We start from the raw sequence: 17,728 nt of genomic DNA on the forward strand, positions 1-17,728 counted from the left end.
CAGATATATTACCCTGCAAACACTGAAGAACACAAGCACAAAAAAGTTAAATCGTTTACAGAAGAAAAACACTACTTTTGGCATTGATTATGCCCAAAGAAACCTGAATAATGTCTACATTAATAAGAATTAATTCTGCATTTGTGGTTAACAAAAATAAAAATCATATTTCAGAATTTTGATCAACTTTAAACTATTTTTAAGCTTCTTCTAAAACAGCTTTTTTCCATGCATAGCGAGAGGAAAAATAACCAAGGTCAGAGCCAACATGCATTTATGAATGAAAGATGACTCAGAAAGGCTTTAGAAAAGCAAGAAAGCTGGCAAGGTTAAAAAGGATGGCAGAAATTATTTGAAATAAAAAACACCCTTTGTCATTTCATTCTTCACAAGCTGAAATATAATGAAAAAATAATAGAAAAAAAATTATTTGACCACCATACAATTGTCTAAACTTGATAACAATAATGCCTTCTGGAATGAGATTGCTCAAGGGAAAAGTACTAAAAGCCTCTTTCCATATTTCAGAGCAAGAAACATCTCACTGAGTCTGCAAGGCTCTCCAGATCATCACAGTACAAGAGCACTGAGAGATAAGCCAGCCCAGAAAAGTAAATGACTTATTTTTGCATCTCTGTTCATCACTGACATGCTTGAAGAAGCTTTCATGGAAGAATTTTTTTTCTCCTCTGCTTCAGAGGATTTATACCAAATCTAACAGTTGAAGAAACACAGCTTGCAATATCAAAATATTGCCATAGTGGGCTTAAACCCTTAATATTGTGTGCAGTTCCTGTCCCTTGCTGCCCAAAATTCACTCCTTCTCTTCTTTATTTTAGAAAAGGAAGTCTGTGCTTCCATTTTGGAGAAAGTGGGGATGATTAAATGTGATGGTTTCTGTAAAAAAAAAAACAACAAAAGAACAAAAAACCAAAAACAACAACAAAAAAAAAACCCCAAAAAAACCCAAAAAACCTCAAAACCCCCTAGGAACTGCTGAGTTCAGAAGAGAGATACTGTGAGTAATAACAGAAACAACTCAAACCTATTTCAAGAGACAGAATAGTCCACAGAACAAAGTTTGGATTCATCCACCAAAAACTCCTCTGGCTCTCCTCTAGCAAGCTTTGGCACTTCAAAGCCTCTTACAACCTTTCATGCCCAGAACATGCAAAGCTCCCTCAATTTCATATCAGATGAGTTGTTTTGGTGGGTTCAAGGCCAATGCTGTGAGACATGGGCAGGGACATTCTCCTCCTCAAGTTACTTCAGTTCTGAAGAACATGAGCATGCACTGGGAAACTTTGCTCAGGAGAATTTAACTAGATTGATGCAGGACTGTGAATGATAAAGATTTACATTAATTCAAATTCCTTGGACAAAATAAGTTGCAGAAAGTCCATTTAGAAGTATCAAACATCACAATATAATTTCTGACTCATGGTAATTCCTTGGCCTTCATGTCAGTGTGAGCTGACAAAGTGCTAAACAAATTACTTAAAATACATCCATCTTTGTACCATTTTTCTTCTTCCTCAAGCATCTGCTCTTGAACACTGTGGGAGACCATGTGAACTGCTGATCTATCTCAGCACCTTTAGTCTTGTATGGATTTTATGTTTTTATTTCTCCCTTGTGTAAACTCTTTTGATTATATTTGGGAGTTATCCCAGGGAAATAATGAAAAAGAGCTATTGAAAAATCTACAGCAAAAATAATTGTGCCATCCACTGCTGTTACAATTCAATCCAAATCTAACAGGAAAGGAAGGCAGAAGTTCAGCACCCCTGCCATAAGAAGGGCTCCTAGTTACAGACACAATCAATCATGCCAGCAGACAGCAAGCCAGACAGGGAGCAAGTGCTGAGAAGGAGGTGTCTGTTTTTATGTCTCACTGGATTCCATGAACAGTCCTTTCCCATACAACCCTTTCAGACATGAAAATAGGGAAGGGACATTTCTAAGGATTTTCTATACTCTTGTCTTGGTATATTTTCATTTCCACAGCAGTAGCTCTAACTGTAAATATGAAAAATGGGTGAGGGGTGGACAGGAAGGGCAGAAAGTATTTGGGTGATGTTAAAGCTCTGTAACAGGTCAGAGACCCTTGTGGTTAATAATTCAGCCCTGGAGAGGAACAAATCAACACACCACAAGGTTCAGCCCTCCTGAAGAATTCTGTATGAGACACTGCACTGTGCCACTGCCACTAGTCAAATGTTACTCAGGAAAAAAAAAAAAATAAAGAAAACAAAAGACCCAAACCAAACCAACCAAAAAAACAACAACCCAAACACCAAAAGAAACCCCTCAACCCAAACAAAACAATCCTCAAAAAACAACTCCCCACAAAACCAAACCAATAAAAACCCAAAAGAAACAAAAAAAAAAAAAAAAAAACAAAAAACCACCAAAACCAAAGACATAAAACAACCCAAAGAAACAACAAAAAAAACCCCAAAGAAACAAGAACAGAAAAACCCCAACAACCCAAAACCACTACAACCCAAAAAAACTAGCTATGGCTTTTGGTAGCCTATGAATTGGATGACTGAACTGAAAAAAGAATTTCTATTGTCCCTGAATAACTTTCTCACCAGTCCAGCTGGAGTCCTCAAAGGAGATTTTGGAGCAAAGGAGTACTACAAAACCTTCTCCTACTTTAGTAAATTAAATATGGTAGCAAACAAATTTGTAAAACAAAATTCCAATTCTGGGTACTCAAAATGTAGTTAGAGGCTTTCTTTTGAAATATAAAAATAGCCACATAACACTTTCTTGAACTGATAAACCCCAATTCTTTTTACAGCTGTTTCTGGAATGCTTTACTTAAATATCAATAAAATCCACTTTCATCAGCAGAGCACAAGAAAATAGCTGGTTCAGCAATTTTCCTTGTACAAGGAGACAAAATGAGCTTGAGTTTTGATTCACTTCACATTTATTTTTATAAGGTTTCACATGTGTGGCACATTTTTGGTCTTGGCTTTACTAATCCCAGTTTATCAGTCACTGCCTGTAATGCCTCCTGTACACAGCTTTTCATTGTAAGTGCTTATGACAGCAGCACTCTGAAGAGGGAGCCAGAGGATTATGTATAAAGCTTTGGCTTTCTTGAGCCAAAAGAATTCCTACTAACTTGTAGTTTTGAAACAAGGCTTGATAAAAAACCAATTTAAAATGTAAAAAAAAAAAAAAAAAAATTAAAAACTAGCTACCCATCTCTGCTGCTTTTAAAGTGCAGAACACCTAATCAAAGCCATTAACCCACTTTCTATTGCTTTTGTTCAATGCAACTAATTCATCATATAGCACTGCCTTACTTACAGGCCTTGACAACAATATTATTTTTATCCCAAGATTCAAATGATAGCTATTTATATTATAGTTTCAAAACAGGCAGAAACAACTTTAATGTGTTCTACACTTTTTATCAGTTTTGAAACTCTGTTTTAGTAAGTACTCTCAAATGGAAAAGCTTATTGGAGAATCTGAATACTTCTAAAAGCATAAAGCTAAATACACTTGCATCAAATACTATTCTCACTTTATATTAGGCTTCCCAGTCTATTGGAAAACATTTATCAACAACAGAAATTACAGTTAAAGCATGCATGGTGCTAGCAAACCAACATCAGGGATTGGCAAGTGAGAATAGTTAAGAATCTATAAGATATTAAAAATCCCAGACACTTCCATGAAGTCAGAAACTAACAGCACTCAAAAGTAGCTCTGTACATGGAAAATATTTGCTAAAATTATTATTATTATTATTGTTAGGAAATTGGAACTGGGATTTTCTAAAATCATGTATTTACAGCCAGAGGATTATTGGCAAGTCCACAGCTCTGTTATTCTATCTGCCTTTGGCACAGTTTTTAGAACTTGAGAGAAGAAGAGGTAGAAGCATTAGAGTTGTAGCATTTTTTAAATCAAATTTGTATATTGTTGTGTTTGATCACCATTTGTTACTGCACTCAAACTGATTATCAATTCATATTCTAACCAAATAAATTCCCATCAAAGTAACTACTATAGTCCTAATAAAACATCAACAGTGTCTTCAAGCAAGCAAAAGAATTATATAACTATACTATTTTAGGTAAGAAGGGAAATACATAATTTTGATTTTACGCAAGAAGAAAAACACATCATGAAGGGAGAGCACATGTTGACAAAACAAAACCAGATATTTCTTTTTATTTACTTTTTAAACTTTTTTTATTACTTTTTTAAACTTTTAAATCTTATTCACTTATAAGTGCTTTCTAAAAATTCAGTTGAGAACACTTTTTTGTCACTGTTCTAGTTAAAGGTAAATGCTTGAAATATTATGACAGCAAGAAAATTTACCTGTGGGATTCTCCCAGAGGCCATTGAGAAGGAATATGAGGGTAAAAGAACTGGAGAGCACATTAATCTGATGTATAATCAGAAGTAAAGAAAGAAAATTTTGAAGTCCAAACACTCCTAAACAGATAAGCATTTCTTATGCTATACATTTCAACAGGATGAATTGCAAAACATCTCAAACTTGAAATTAAATGCTTTGGCTCTTGTAAAACTGAAAACAACGTCTTACCTTGCCCCGAACTATATATTGCTTTCACAGATTTTTTCACCTTCTGTAGCGCAGTTCTGTCTTGATCCAATGCCTACAATAGCAAGAAGTAAACAAACTTTAAATATTTACTTCATTGATTGCCAGAATATACTCTAACAACTAAAAAGAAACCCACAAAACAAGTAGTTTCACACGCTGGAAAAAGCTGCAGGTACAACTGGTTCAGCCTGTGGGAAGGTCTGGGGTCATTCAACCCCTTCAGGATGAATTAAAGAATTGAACTGAAAATGTTCTGACAACAGAGTAGAACAGTACTGACAGCACTAGAAGAAAAACACCATTTCAGTTTTGCAAAGGACAAAGTATTTATTCAATTGCATTATATTTTGGAAAAAAAACCCAAAACAAGAAGTAACAGATGCTTCTACACTCGCCCTACAGTTTCTACTACAACTAAATTGCTTGTTAACATCTGTGGCTCTCCCACAGTAATTGTGTTTGTAGACACAGATTACAACATTACCCCTTGCAACAAATTCCACATTACTGTAAAAGTATAGCAGATGAAAAGCAGTAAATCAAAATAAAGGAATAATACCTGATTTTGTGCAACTAAAGGACTAATAATAATAATAGCAATATTCAAATATGCATTTTCAAGACTACAACTTTAATGATTTCAAATTTTCTGCAATAGTTCCAAAATCCAGTATAAAACATTATTAAGTAATGATGAATTGAGGATTACATTTCCAATCATACACAAAAATGTTAAAATAGTTTGCTATATTTGTTCCCCATTTAGATCACAGGCAATTTCCATCACCTAGGTAATGTTAGATCAGTGTTTGCAGTGTGGCAAACAGTGTGGCAGTGTTTGCCATATTTTATTCACTTTCAAATCACTGGAGACTGGAGAACTTGTACTCAGAACCACTGTCAGGACAGCAGCACAACTGAGCATGGGGCCTGGTAGAGACCACACCAGTCACACTGCAGAGATCCTTGCACAGCCCTGTTATCCAAAAAGTTTAAATCCTGGAACTCCTGGGGGTCTGAAGCCTGGCAGAACAAGGCACAATGTCAGCTACTCCTATTTCCTCACAGAGGGACATCACCAGCAACACTGAGTGAAAACATCCCCAAAAGCAGAGCTTTCACTGCCAAATCTGAGATGGTTTTGACAGTGAAAGCCTTAGAAAACCTCATAGCTCCTTCCAATACCTGAAAAATGGGGTCTGCAAGACAGCTGGAGAGGGAGTTTTCACAAGGGCATAGAGTGATAGGGGAAGGGTGAATGGCTTGAAACTGAGAGTAGGCTGAAATTAGGTATTAGGTAGAGATTCTTTACTGTGAGGGTCGTGAGGGACTGGCACAGGTTACCCAGAGAAGCTGTGGACACTCCATCCCTAGAAGTGTTCAAGGCCAGGCTGGATGAGGCTTTGAGCAACCAGGTCTACTGGAAGGTGCTTCTGCCCATGGCAGGGGCGTAGGAACTAGATGATATTTAGTTTTCCTTCCAACCCAAGCCATTCTATGATTCTACAATTGAAGAATATTCCACTGGGCATTAAGAAGCTCCAGAAAACCACATCAGGAGCTCCAGGTCAACCACAGCATTAAGCACTGGAGACAGGTAAATGTGAGGGTTCTGCTCTTCAGTAAGTTCCAAACAGTGAGTGCTCCTCTGTGTGAACAGTAGGAATCCATACAGAGAGAAACCAACTAATATATAATGGTTCTGTTTTGAGTAGCACAATTCTAACCATGCAAAATGTTATAGCTGAACAATACATGATAATCTGTAACAAAATAAAATGGAATGTTTCTGTTCCTTAACTGGAAAGAACCATTTTCTCAAATCATACAATCACTCCTGTGGCAGCTAAAACTAGAATGTTTGGAACCACAAAAGCTGTAAAAATGCCTTCTGATGCTATTTATCTCTGGGTTTTTTTCCATTTACAGCAGAACAATGGATTAAAACATAAAGAACTGCAAACATCATGACTTCTTTTGCTCCCCACTAAAATAGTGGGTTTGATTTGACTTACATCGTGCCAGGAAAAGTTACCATTTTAAAATGTAATAAAATATTGGGAACTCAGTGTTCCTTTCCAAGACAGTGCACAGCAAGTGCTTCTCTTTGATTCCTCTGCAAATGCTGTCAAAAGCTTTTGCTCCTGCCTGCTACGTCAGGCAGTTGCTATCATACATTTCTACTGAAGTTCTCTCTATCTTCAATGACCAGAAAAAAATGATGACTCATTTGTCTACTGAGAGTTTGAACACAGGATGAGAATTTGAAACCAATATTTTGAAAGAAAGACAATGGTTAACATTGATGATATTGAAAGATAAAACTTTGCACTAAGGTCTGGTATTGAAGCAAATTGGACACTCAGGAGAAAGAAACAAATACAAACTTTTTCCTGAAGTTATCAATCTAAAAGTCTATGACAAGCAGACTAGAAAAATTTTCTAAATTGGATTTGCTATTGAATTAGATGTAATCACCAATGTGAGAGCAGGAGGAAAGGGAACATTCATTATTTTAAAAGAGGAATCACTGAGTAAAGCAATATACAAAGATGACATCCACAGCCTGAAGGAGCCAGTGATCTAAGTGAAAATGACATCACAGGCCAATTTTGTATTTTTATATCTGCAAATACAATTTTTACATGAACTACTTCTTCATAGTCCAAAACTATAAATAAAACACACTTACATACCAAGTACTCAAAACCTGTTATCTAGAGTTGCTTAGGTGCTTTTGGGTGTTGAGGTTTTTTGGTTTGATTTTGTTTTGTTTATTTTATATAACTGGAGACAGATTGTTTCCAAATATATTACATTCTTCTTAGATGTCTTTTCCTTATAATTTTTAGTTGCACTCTGCTGCAAAGTAATTAAGTTGCACTCAATGCTCAATTCAATTATTATTCCAGAGTAATATTACCTTCTCAGCATCTTAGGCAGGAACAGCCTTGCTTTCCCTAGTTAGGTGGAAACAAGCTTTTGCAGTATCCATTAATTTTCATTTTGAGTATTTAGAATACTAAATACTTTAACTGCCTGTCATAGAAGACACAAAATCTGATCTTCCATTAAAAGTGGCATACATTTATATAATTGGAAACTGCAGTGTCTTAGGGAGCCAAGAGGTTTCTGTGACAATCTCTGGGTATTCAGTGGCACTCCTTCCTACCTACTGAACTCTTCCTTACCACCACCCACTCCTGACAAATGCTTCTTTCTTCATTTCCATTAAACCATCTTGCAGGAGGCCTTTTTAAGTTCCACAGAAGAACATTTTCTTACCCTCTCATGCATTTTGGAAAGATGAATCATTTAAAGGTACCTACACCAAAGATTCACTACCTTATTAGCTGAACAAAGCTTTATTCTTGAAAATGCTCATTCTGGAGACAAAATCAAAATAATGCAAAATCAGTTTCCAAAAAAAAAAAAAAAAAAAAGGGGAAAAATTGAGAAAGAACCTTGACAAAACAACCACCATATGTAATCTGCTTAAGTAAAATGAAGCAAGGAAAGCTCCTTCCTCCTCATTCTCAGCAGATTCTCTGGCTTTGTTGAGGTTTCAGGTTGCTGCATTCACTTATATTGAAGCTTATGCTCAAGAAGAAGAAAATCTCCTGATCATTCAACATCAGCTCTTTTAACTAATCACTGTGAGATTCCCCACATAGTTACTCCAGATATAATTTCTCCTTTCTGCTAAAACCCAGCCTGCCATTTCAAGCCACCAACCTGGTTCCAATCTGCCCTGCTGAAGGAAGCAGTGTCTCTGCCCCCTGACCCCAGGGCACTCCTTTTGGCTACACCAGACCCAGCTCAGGAGCTGCAGTGCTGCCAACAGCCCTGTGAAAGCTCCTTTTTAGCCCACCTTCCATCAGTGCAGTGCACACTGACTGACATTTGTACTTAGCTACCATTGCACTTTCAGAGAAGGCACCTCCTCCCTCCTAACACGTACATTCACAGGTAGCTGTTCATACCAGTGAGTGGAAAACTTGTCCACCTGAGGATATAAAACCAAATTAACTTTGGGCTGGAGACAAGGTGAGTTCTCCCAATGGGTCATTCATTGATGGAGATCACTGGGTAGCAGCATGGGCACTTTTACCAGCCTGCCACAGCACACAGATCAGGGCCAGGTCAGGAAAGGCATGCTGACATTCCCCAACCCATACCAACCCTTTCTGCTACACATTTTCCACTGCTGTTCACATTGACAGTCACTGCCTTGCCTCCCCTCAACCCTCAAGAGCCTGATCTCAGTGAGAGGTATTTCTATTTTGGGACCATGCTCTGATTTAATAGCCTCTAAATTTAAACCAGAAATTATAGTACAGTACAATGTGGAAAGTGGTAGATTCTGGTTTGCCATCTGTCTCTGAGGTAGTAAAAACTGGCAGGTTCACACTTAGATAAACCACTAATTGTTTCTTTAAAACCTTGTGTCTTTTTATTCTGTATAGATATGTATATATTTATGGGCATGTGTGTGCATATATACATATTAGAGTGTAGTAGTGAATGTCCCTGCTCATGGCAGGGAGGTTGGAACTAGATGAACTTTAAGGTCCCTTGCAACCTAAACCATTCTGTGATTCTATATGTGTCCTGATGTGTTTGTACACAAAAGTCTACATACTATAAACCATACTTATGAATATTTGAAGAGCTTATTGCTAATACACATGAAAATCGTGGTTTAAAAAGGACATAAACCTTTATTTCTATATTAACACGAAACTGTTGTCTAGAAACCAATCACAAAAGTGCTTTACACACATATTAAATTCAGCTTTTCCAGAAATAAACACCAACCCAGAGGCACACATTTGCACAAAGGATGCTACTGCCCATTGAGCCCACGAGAGTGCTAAAACATCAATTACATTTTGTGTACCTCTCAAACCTTTGCAATTTGAAGAGGGGTAAAAAAACCCACTAATTTCTGTTTTACCCTAACAATAATAAAAGAAAAAAGTAGCTCAAGACACTGACTATCACACTAATATGTCAGTATATTATTATCTGAAGGAGATGCATGTTCCAATTGGAACAAACCACTCATGCTTATATTAGAGGAAGTTTAGAAATTCACACTATTTGTAGGAGATTTGCCTTAAAAGATTCCATATCCTACCAGAACCCACACACAAAAATAATAGACCAGAGAAGAAATATTTTAAACCATTCCAATATTTTGTACAAGACAAACTCATGACAAAGCCTTGAAGGCGATTAGAGCATGCACAACCTATGTACTCATCACAAAAAACTCCTCCCTCCATGTATTTTAAGAAATAATTTTCTTATATTAAAAAAGTAATCCATGTGAAATATAAAAATATTTGAGGTTACACACACAAATGGGTGCAATGAATGCTTGGTAGTCATGTGCCTGTATTGTCAGACACAAGAATAATTATTTCATGAAACACACACAGATGATTTATCAGCTTCAAGGGACTAAAAGCAGTAAATCTTTCACTTACCAATTTACACACTTCTCTAACCCTGGCACAGAAGTTACTGCTGGCTATCCTATAAAACATGCTTGCCCTCTGCTCAAGTCCCAGTTACAGGACCCATGGAATGAAGTAGAGAAATAGCACCTTACAAAGTTATGGCTGTGCAGCAGCAGTATCAGCTTTCCTCACGATAAAGTCCAGACTTTATTGGATATACAATAAACACAGACTAGACAGCTGGTAAGTTATTGCATGCCACTGAAATTGCAACAACACAAACCCCTATAATTGCCACAGTGAAACAGAACCAAAAGAGAAGATTAGCATCAAGTGCTGGTCTCCTGTAGCTCACTCACTCAGAAATGAGCAGACTTCCAAACCCACTTAATTCTGAACACAGAGAAGTGATTCAAACCACCCTTCCTGTCCTTCTCTCTCCACCCAATTTATACTGTTCCTGCCACTCACCAGAATGAAAATTGTTTCCAATTGTTGGTCTCAGCACGTCTACACGACAAAAATAGGGGTGTTCAAGTGTTAAGAATTTTCTAGAGACAACCTCTTTGTGTAAAAGGTAGATATACAAAGGTCCAGCTTGAACTAGTCCTGAACTACTTAAGAAAACCCCAAAGGGTGCCAGTGAAGAAGCAAACCAAAATAACACATCAACAAGCACTTATCACTGTAGTAACTGATGCCAGCATCATTCATACACCACCATTTCCCAGCTGCTCCTAATAGAAGACCAATTAAAATAACATTATTTTTAAAACCTTGTCTTTTCTCTGAAAATTTTAAGCTTCAAGTGTTTTAAGCATAACCTAATGAAAAAAGCATTCAGTGATCAAACTGAGTAAATTCATTTTCCCAAAAGTAGTTTTTCAGGTAATGACAAAATTTAACATAGATACCATCAGCTGAACTTTCCTCATGTCTGCTCTTAGCTACATGGTCTGAGTCAATGCAACAGCCTCTCCAAACTCCACATATGTGACAAAAATCACCAACCTCCAGCGCTGTGAAGGTCACAACAGATGAGCCAGCTCATTTGTGTGGGCTCTTAAAAGAGCTGCAGAACTGTTGGCCACTTAATTCTTCTCCAAGTATTACTCAAATGGAAGCCCAGTCGATATTGCTTGTAAAAGCACAGTATTGCTAATTGTAATTTGTTTGACAACTGGATCCTTCTTTGCAACCAGACTTCTACCCAGTAGCCTTTTCTGCAAGGGCAAGACACTAGTGAATATTTATGTATGAACACTTCTGCATTAAATGAAGTTAGCATCACATTTTTTCTAATGACCACGGTGTGGACATTGGATTATGTGCACACTTTGACACACCTGAGAAAGCTTAACAATATTTTGGGCAATTTCTTCCTTCTAGTTCTCAGCTGAGTTACATCAATACTTCTGGGTCTAACTTATTTTGTGCACAAGGTACATTTAGAGATATCTGAAAAATAAGCTGAGAGATTTGTTTCCAGGAATTTTGAGTACATTGATCAGATGAATTCTCTAATTTTTGTCGTGTAGGAGATGCTGAAGAGCCCACAATTAGTGACAACACGTGAAACCATCCAGTGACAGTTTCTCCCACAGGGTCTAAAGCAGCTTCACTGGGTAGAAACTAATCTTGGTGATAAATATCAGAGAGTGGTTTGAGTTGGAAAACATCATCTAGTATCTAGTTCCAATGCTCCTGACATGGGAAGGGACATCTTTCACTAGAGCAAGTTGCTCAAAGCCCTATCCAACCTGGCATTGAAACCTTCCAGGGACAGGGCATCCACAGCTTCTCTGGACACAATGGGGCATCCACAACTACTTAGTGACAATATTCTTATCTTTACACTGGCAACAACACACCTTGAGCTAGCTACAGCTGCTGGAACAACTATCATACACTACATACAAACCCACTTCAATCAGCAGTAGTGAAGCTGAATAGTACAGAAACCTAGAACAGCAAAACCAGTGAAAAAACCTTCCCAGTTTAAATGTCACTGCAGCACACCTTTACCTATTTCACACCCCAGCTGCTGGATAAACACATTGGCATGACTGCTGGGATAAAATATGGCTACAGCTCAGAAGCCAGCACACCCACAGCCAGGCTCCCAGCCCTAAGGCTGCACAGGGCCAGCAAGTGGCTGCAGAGGACATCACCCAAGAACCTTCCTACATCACAAATGCTCCTGTGTTTAAAAATAATGAGTGCTGCTGCACTCTGCTTTTTAGTCAGTCATGGCATAGTGTCAGTCTTTTTTTCTGTGACTTGATTTTTCTTGTCCACATCAGCAATCTATTAAGAACTGTTTTAAAAGCACAAAGGGAATGATCCTAAACTAATAAAAGTCTATACTCTCCCTGCATTTTTGCACTCCTTACACTCTCCTTATACTTTTTACAAAAGTCAGGGGAAATACACTGATTTGGGTGCAAGTATTGGCTACCAAATACTACCTCATAAAATTACTTCTTTTTATTTTTGCAGGCATAATTCATTAAAGTTTCTTGTCATTTACCCAAGACATTATAAAGGGACATTTTCATTTAACAAAAATCTAACCTGAAAAGCTTATATGCAAGAGACATGTGTATACACTAACACACCCCAAAAAATAGAACAAGATTATGTATTTTTGAGAACGATCAAACAAACTTAGAAGATAGTGAATATTTGAGGCAAGGTATTTCAGAAGGAAACAAAAAGAGAAGATGACATATAAACAGCATAAACACAACCACATTCAACAGATGTGCTAACACAGGGTTATTAAAACTGTGATTCTTAGTAACTTGAACTGGAAAAAAGTACAGAAGTCTCTAGAAAATTGCTCCCGCCACTATACCAGACTCTAAATTTCACTAACAGGAGAGCTCTTTAGTTGCAGCACCAGAGTTAAATACTAAAAAATATTTTTGTCCCCATTTAACTCTTTTCCTTCTTTTTCTGAAGCCACAAAATATTTTGCAGCAGGCTCTGCATTTAAGCTGTTATCCCAGTAACTCACAGGCACTTTCTACTCAGGGACTACTTGATCAGGACTGATTATTCTTACTGGCAGAAAAGCTCTACAAATATTGTCCACGTTTCTGTGAATGCTACAAAAGTTAAAAGTGGCACTGAGGAATAAATGCAGCCTCTCCATGGAGCTGCAGGCACCAGCACAGTCACACCTCATGGCCCCATAAACTCCATCCCTGAGTGGCATTGTTGGGACCTTCTACTACCATTACTACTACTATCAGAAATGCTTTTAAGAAAAAAAAATTGCCCTGGCAAAGGTGAGGGAACAGACATGATCTCTTACTTGAGAACAGGAACAACTCATGCTCCTTCTCCTCCAAACTCCTGAAGAAATATTTAATGCATACATTGATGGATGACTGCAATATTCCATTTCAGAATTATTCCATTCAGATAAAAAAAGTGAGTATATTAACATACTAATAGTGTTTCATGAAAAAAAAAAAATTAAAATCATGCCTATTTTTTCCAGGCTGCAGTTTTCAAGGGTTTCATTAGGTTAATTAAAAAAAATAGGATTTCCAGTATAACACAGACCTTGAAGACTCCTACAACATTATGGGACACTGTTATAGCCCAGCTTTGTTCTGCTTATGGAGACTGCAATGATGGCAGACTCAGTGAGATTTCACCTTTCATCATGTTAAACCTTCAGCCACCACTACTTATGAAATTCAGAGCTACATTTATGTAACCAGCTAAGAGAGTATCATCAGCAAGCAATCCTCATTACAGGGTATAACACAGGATGCCACTATTGGATAATAACAGAAAGAGGAATAAAAACACATCTAGAACAAATCTATAAAATAAGCATACATTCAATTTTTTTTTGCTGCTTTTAAGGTAAATTGAAAAATGGAAATTAGAAGTTTTACTATGTACAGTAGGAGTTGTGTTTCTAATCTAATTCTAATTCTGCTTAGCCTGTAACTAGGGCTTTACAAAATGCATAAATGAGGGGATTGGAGGCACCTCCTTAAAAAAGAAAAATAAAATCACAAGAGTATAATTTAGATGCGAAGCATTAATTTTTTAATTTCCCTGTCATGTTCTTTAATACAAATATACTCTCTGGACATATATAATTTAGTGGGAAAATTATAGAAAAGGAAGCACAATAATCAGGATAGTCAAGTCCAGTATTTTAATAAAAGCCTCACCTCAAAGCTTATATTTTCTTCTACATTGCCTTTCAATCAACATGCAAAAATAGCATAAATGCACAGTAGAAAATGAAGATGTATTTCTCATCTCCATTGTGGTACAGAAAACCTACAGACCTCTAAAAGCTATACAGGCTGAAGAAAACCAAGCCATAGATATGTGTGTAATACATATGATTTAATCATAGATATGTTTAATTACCAGAATAATTCTATATACAACTTAAGACCAGAGAAAAATCTGCTTTCTCAATATACAAGTAAAAAAAGTGAAATGAGAAGGGATATCAAAACTAAAGCAAAGACCTGTGTTTGATTATATTCTGTAGGTTTATTTTGGGATGCTGGCACACATTATGACCACTTGCAAACTGGTTATGCATAGAAAAGAATTTCTGACTCATGTACAAGTGTATAATTGACAGCAATCAACCAAGGATGCAAGAAGAGGATATTTTAACACCTCTGAAATCCTGTAATGTAAATCTAACCTTAAATTCCCCAAATTGTATATATGACCTCACAAAGTCATTGGGAGGGCACAGAATCTACAACTTTCCCTTCCACACCAAGGACACTTTAAATACAGGGCTGATTTAAAAGGTATTGTTTTAAAACCACAGTGAAACTTAGAAGAATTTGGCAGCAATTTTCAGCATTTTAGGAAACATTATGAATACTTTGCAAGCAAACTGCTACTTTCTTCACAGCATTTTTTTAACCTAGTATTGTGTTTTGCAAAAAGAGCCCCATGCTATTTCTCTTTTATTACTGTATCAGAGAACAGATGCCCTTGGAGAATATTCTATAATTTTTTTAATAATATCACACTTTAGACATAATTCATAGCCAAGATCCTAAACATAGCTAAATTACACTAGCAACAATTTTCTTTAAAATACTCAGGCAAAAAGCATTCACGTTCCACAGATTCAAAAGCAAAAGTTAGTCAACGAATACAACTTCCCCATATATGCAGGACTTGAAAAAGGCTCACATTCAATGGAGGTAGAGAAGACCACACACAATCATCCTTCTCTTCCTCAAGCCTGAAACACTTTGCTAACACTTGTACTAGACACCCACAATGAATATAAAATAATTGTGCAACAAACTCTGCCGTGTTTATTTTGGTTTGGTTTATCTAACCAGCAGTCTAAGTAATGAAGGCTGAGAGAGGTGGGGCTGCTCAGCCTGGAGAAGAGAAAGCTCTGTGGTGACCTTATAGCACCTTCCAGTACCTAAAGGAGCTGATGAGAGACCAGGAGAGGGACTTTTTATAAGGGTATGGAGTGATAAAGACAAGGGGGAAGGGCTTTAAACTGAGGGAGGGTAGGTTTAGTTTGGATGGTAGGAAGAAATTCTTTACTTTGAGTGTGGTGAGGCACTAGATCAGGCTGCCCAGAGAGGTTATGGGTGCTCCACCTCTGGGAGTCTTCAAGGCCAGGCTGGACGGAGCTTTGAGCAACCTGATTTAGTGGAAGGTGCCCCTGGCCAGGGCAGGGAGCTGGAACTGGATGATCTTTAAGGTCTCTTCCAACCTAAATCATTCTATGACTCTATGATGAGGATGTATGTCACTTCAAAAGAACACAGGTTGGCAACATCCTTCTTTAAAATAAGGAATATAATTTATGTTTCAGAATGGAGAAAGGAATGTGGGAAAGCAAATGAAAACCAGGATTGCTACCACAGGGTAGCAAGAATGCAAGGACAAAGTTGATTCGCACCATGGTAGTTCTTCATGCTTGTATAATATGCAACTAGAACATATAGGCTACATTTAAACACAGGACAAAATTCCATAATCTGAAATCCATCCAAAAGAGCAATAATTACATAATGAAGTGTATTTAATCAGAAACCAAGTTATTAATATTTTAATCTAATGGGGTTTTTTCTTTTAACTATACATTTCCCCCCCCAAGCATAAAATTAAGACTAATACTAAGCCCCATTAAATTATAGCATTTATCTTGTAGCTACCTTGGTTTGCAAAAACAATTTATTCATTTCAGCCCACTCCAAATATTGTATTAACTAAATCTAATGGATGCAGCTAGTGCTTGAAAAAAATCAACCTCAGTCAACATCAGTCTTAAAGACAATCAAGAGGTTTCCACAATCAAGGAATAATTTTACATAAAAACTAGACAGACTCAGATACTAGAAAAATAATAGATTAACAGGCTACAATATTTTAAAATTAAGTAACAGCATAGTAGCTCTCACAAAGTTGCAAAGAAGTAGTTGTGAACACAACAGAAACTTCTGAATTTATGCTACAGTATATTCACTTGACAAACACCTTCAAACTTTGATGCAATGCAACATGACACAATGTTACCACCAATAAATATAGTACCATTTCATGATCAGTTTTAGTGAGACTGACACTTTCTTCATTTTTACATTTCTGCAGCTTCTTTATAGTATTTTTGATGAAAATTTAATACCTCCAAATGCAATTTAATTCAGTGGAAGGATATGAATGAAAATGGATTGTTCTCCTTTTCCTCAGGAAGTAACAACTGTTTCAGGTATCAAAAAATACAATAGATGTCCTACAATATACACCAAACGTATGTGTATGGTTAAAAGATTCACTTTGGAACATAAAATGAATGTATAGGAAAAATGGTGAGTAATATAATAAAAATTTGGACAGGAAACATGAAATTGTTAAGCAAATGAAGGTTGTAATCAATAGCATTCCACATTCTAGCTGATATTTTATGACTGAAAGCAACAGGACAACAGGAATGCCTGCAGGTTTTAGTGGCAAGCTAGAGTGGTCAATTTCTTCACAGCTCCTGAAAAATACGATTTTCCTGTTTCTCCTCTTCCAACCACTCATTCTCATTACCTTCTTTGTACCAGCACACTGGTGATCACAAAGTCAAGGAATTAGATCAGGTTAAAGTTGCCTTTTTTGGTGGGTTGTGGCCATTGCAAACGAGGATGTACAACTGCACACATGGTGGCTCCAACCCCTTCAAAGGATGCACAAACCTGCACACACAGATCAGTGTGTTCTTGTGGCCAAGAAGGCCAAAGGTATCCTGGGATGCATCAGGAGGAGCATTGCCAGCAGGTCAGAGGGGGGATCCTGCCCCTCTGCTCAGCCCTGGCAAGGCCTCACCTGCAGTGATCTGTGCAGTTCTGGGCTCCTCAGCACAAGGCAGACACTCCTGGAGTGAGTCCAGTGGAGGAAAAAAGATGGTTAAGGGACTGGAGAATGTCTCTTATGAGGAAAGGCTGAGGGAGCTGGGCCTATTCAGCCTTGAAAAGAGGTGAGAAGGGATCGCATCAGTGTCCATCAGTATCCAAGGGGAGGCGTCAAAAGATGGACCAGGCTCTGCTCAGTGGTGCCCAGCAAAGGACAGGAGGCAATGGGCAGAAACTGATGCCCAGGAAGTTCCACCTGAAAATGAGGAAGAACTTCTTTACTGTGCAGT

At 37.4% G+C, this 17,728-nt stretch overlaps 1 protein-coding gene across 6 annotated transcripts in view; it reads right to left on the reverse strand.

Moving 5' to 3' along the window:
- ASAP1 (ArfGAP with SH3 domain, ankyrin repeat and PH domain 1) overlaps window positions 1-17,728 on the reverse strand; it is a 123,030-nt gene that overhangs the window by 62,807 nt on the left and 42,495 nt on the right. For all 6 annotated transcript variants that reach the window (XM_036379018.2, XM_036379016.2, XM_054517434.1 and 3 more), the window contains one exon: window positions 4,583-4,655. In XM_036379018.2, the coding sequence (XP_036234911.1) occupies window positions 4,583-4,655 (73 nt within the window). The remainder of the gene's footprint in view (window positions 1-4,582; window positions 4,656-17,728) is intronic.

Source organism: Molothrus ater, chromosome 1 (assembly GCF_012460135.2).
Source record: "Molothrus ater isolate BHLD 08-10-18 breed brown headed cowbird chromosome 1, BPBGC_Mater_1.1, whole genome shotgun sequence".
NCBI classification, from domain to species: domain Eukaryota; kingdom Metazoa; phylum Chordata; class Aves; order Passeriformes; family Icteridae; genus Molothrus; species Molothrus ater.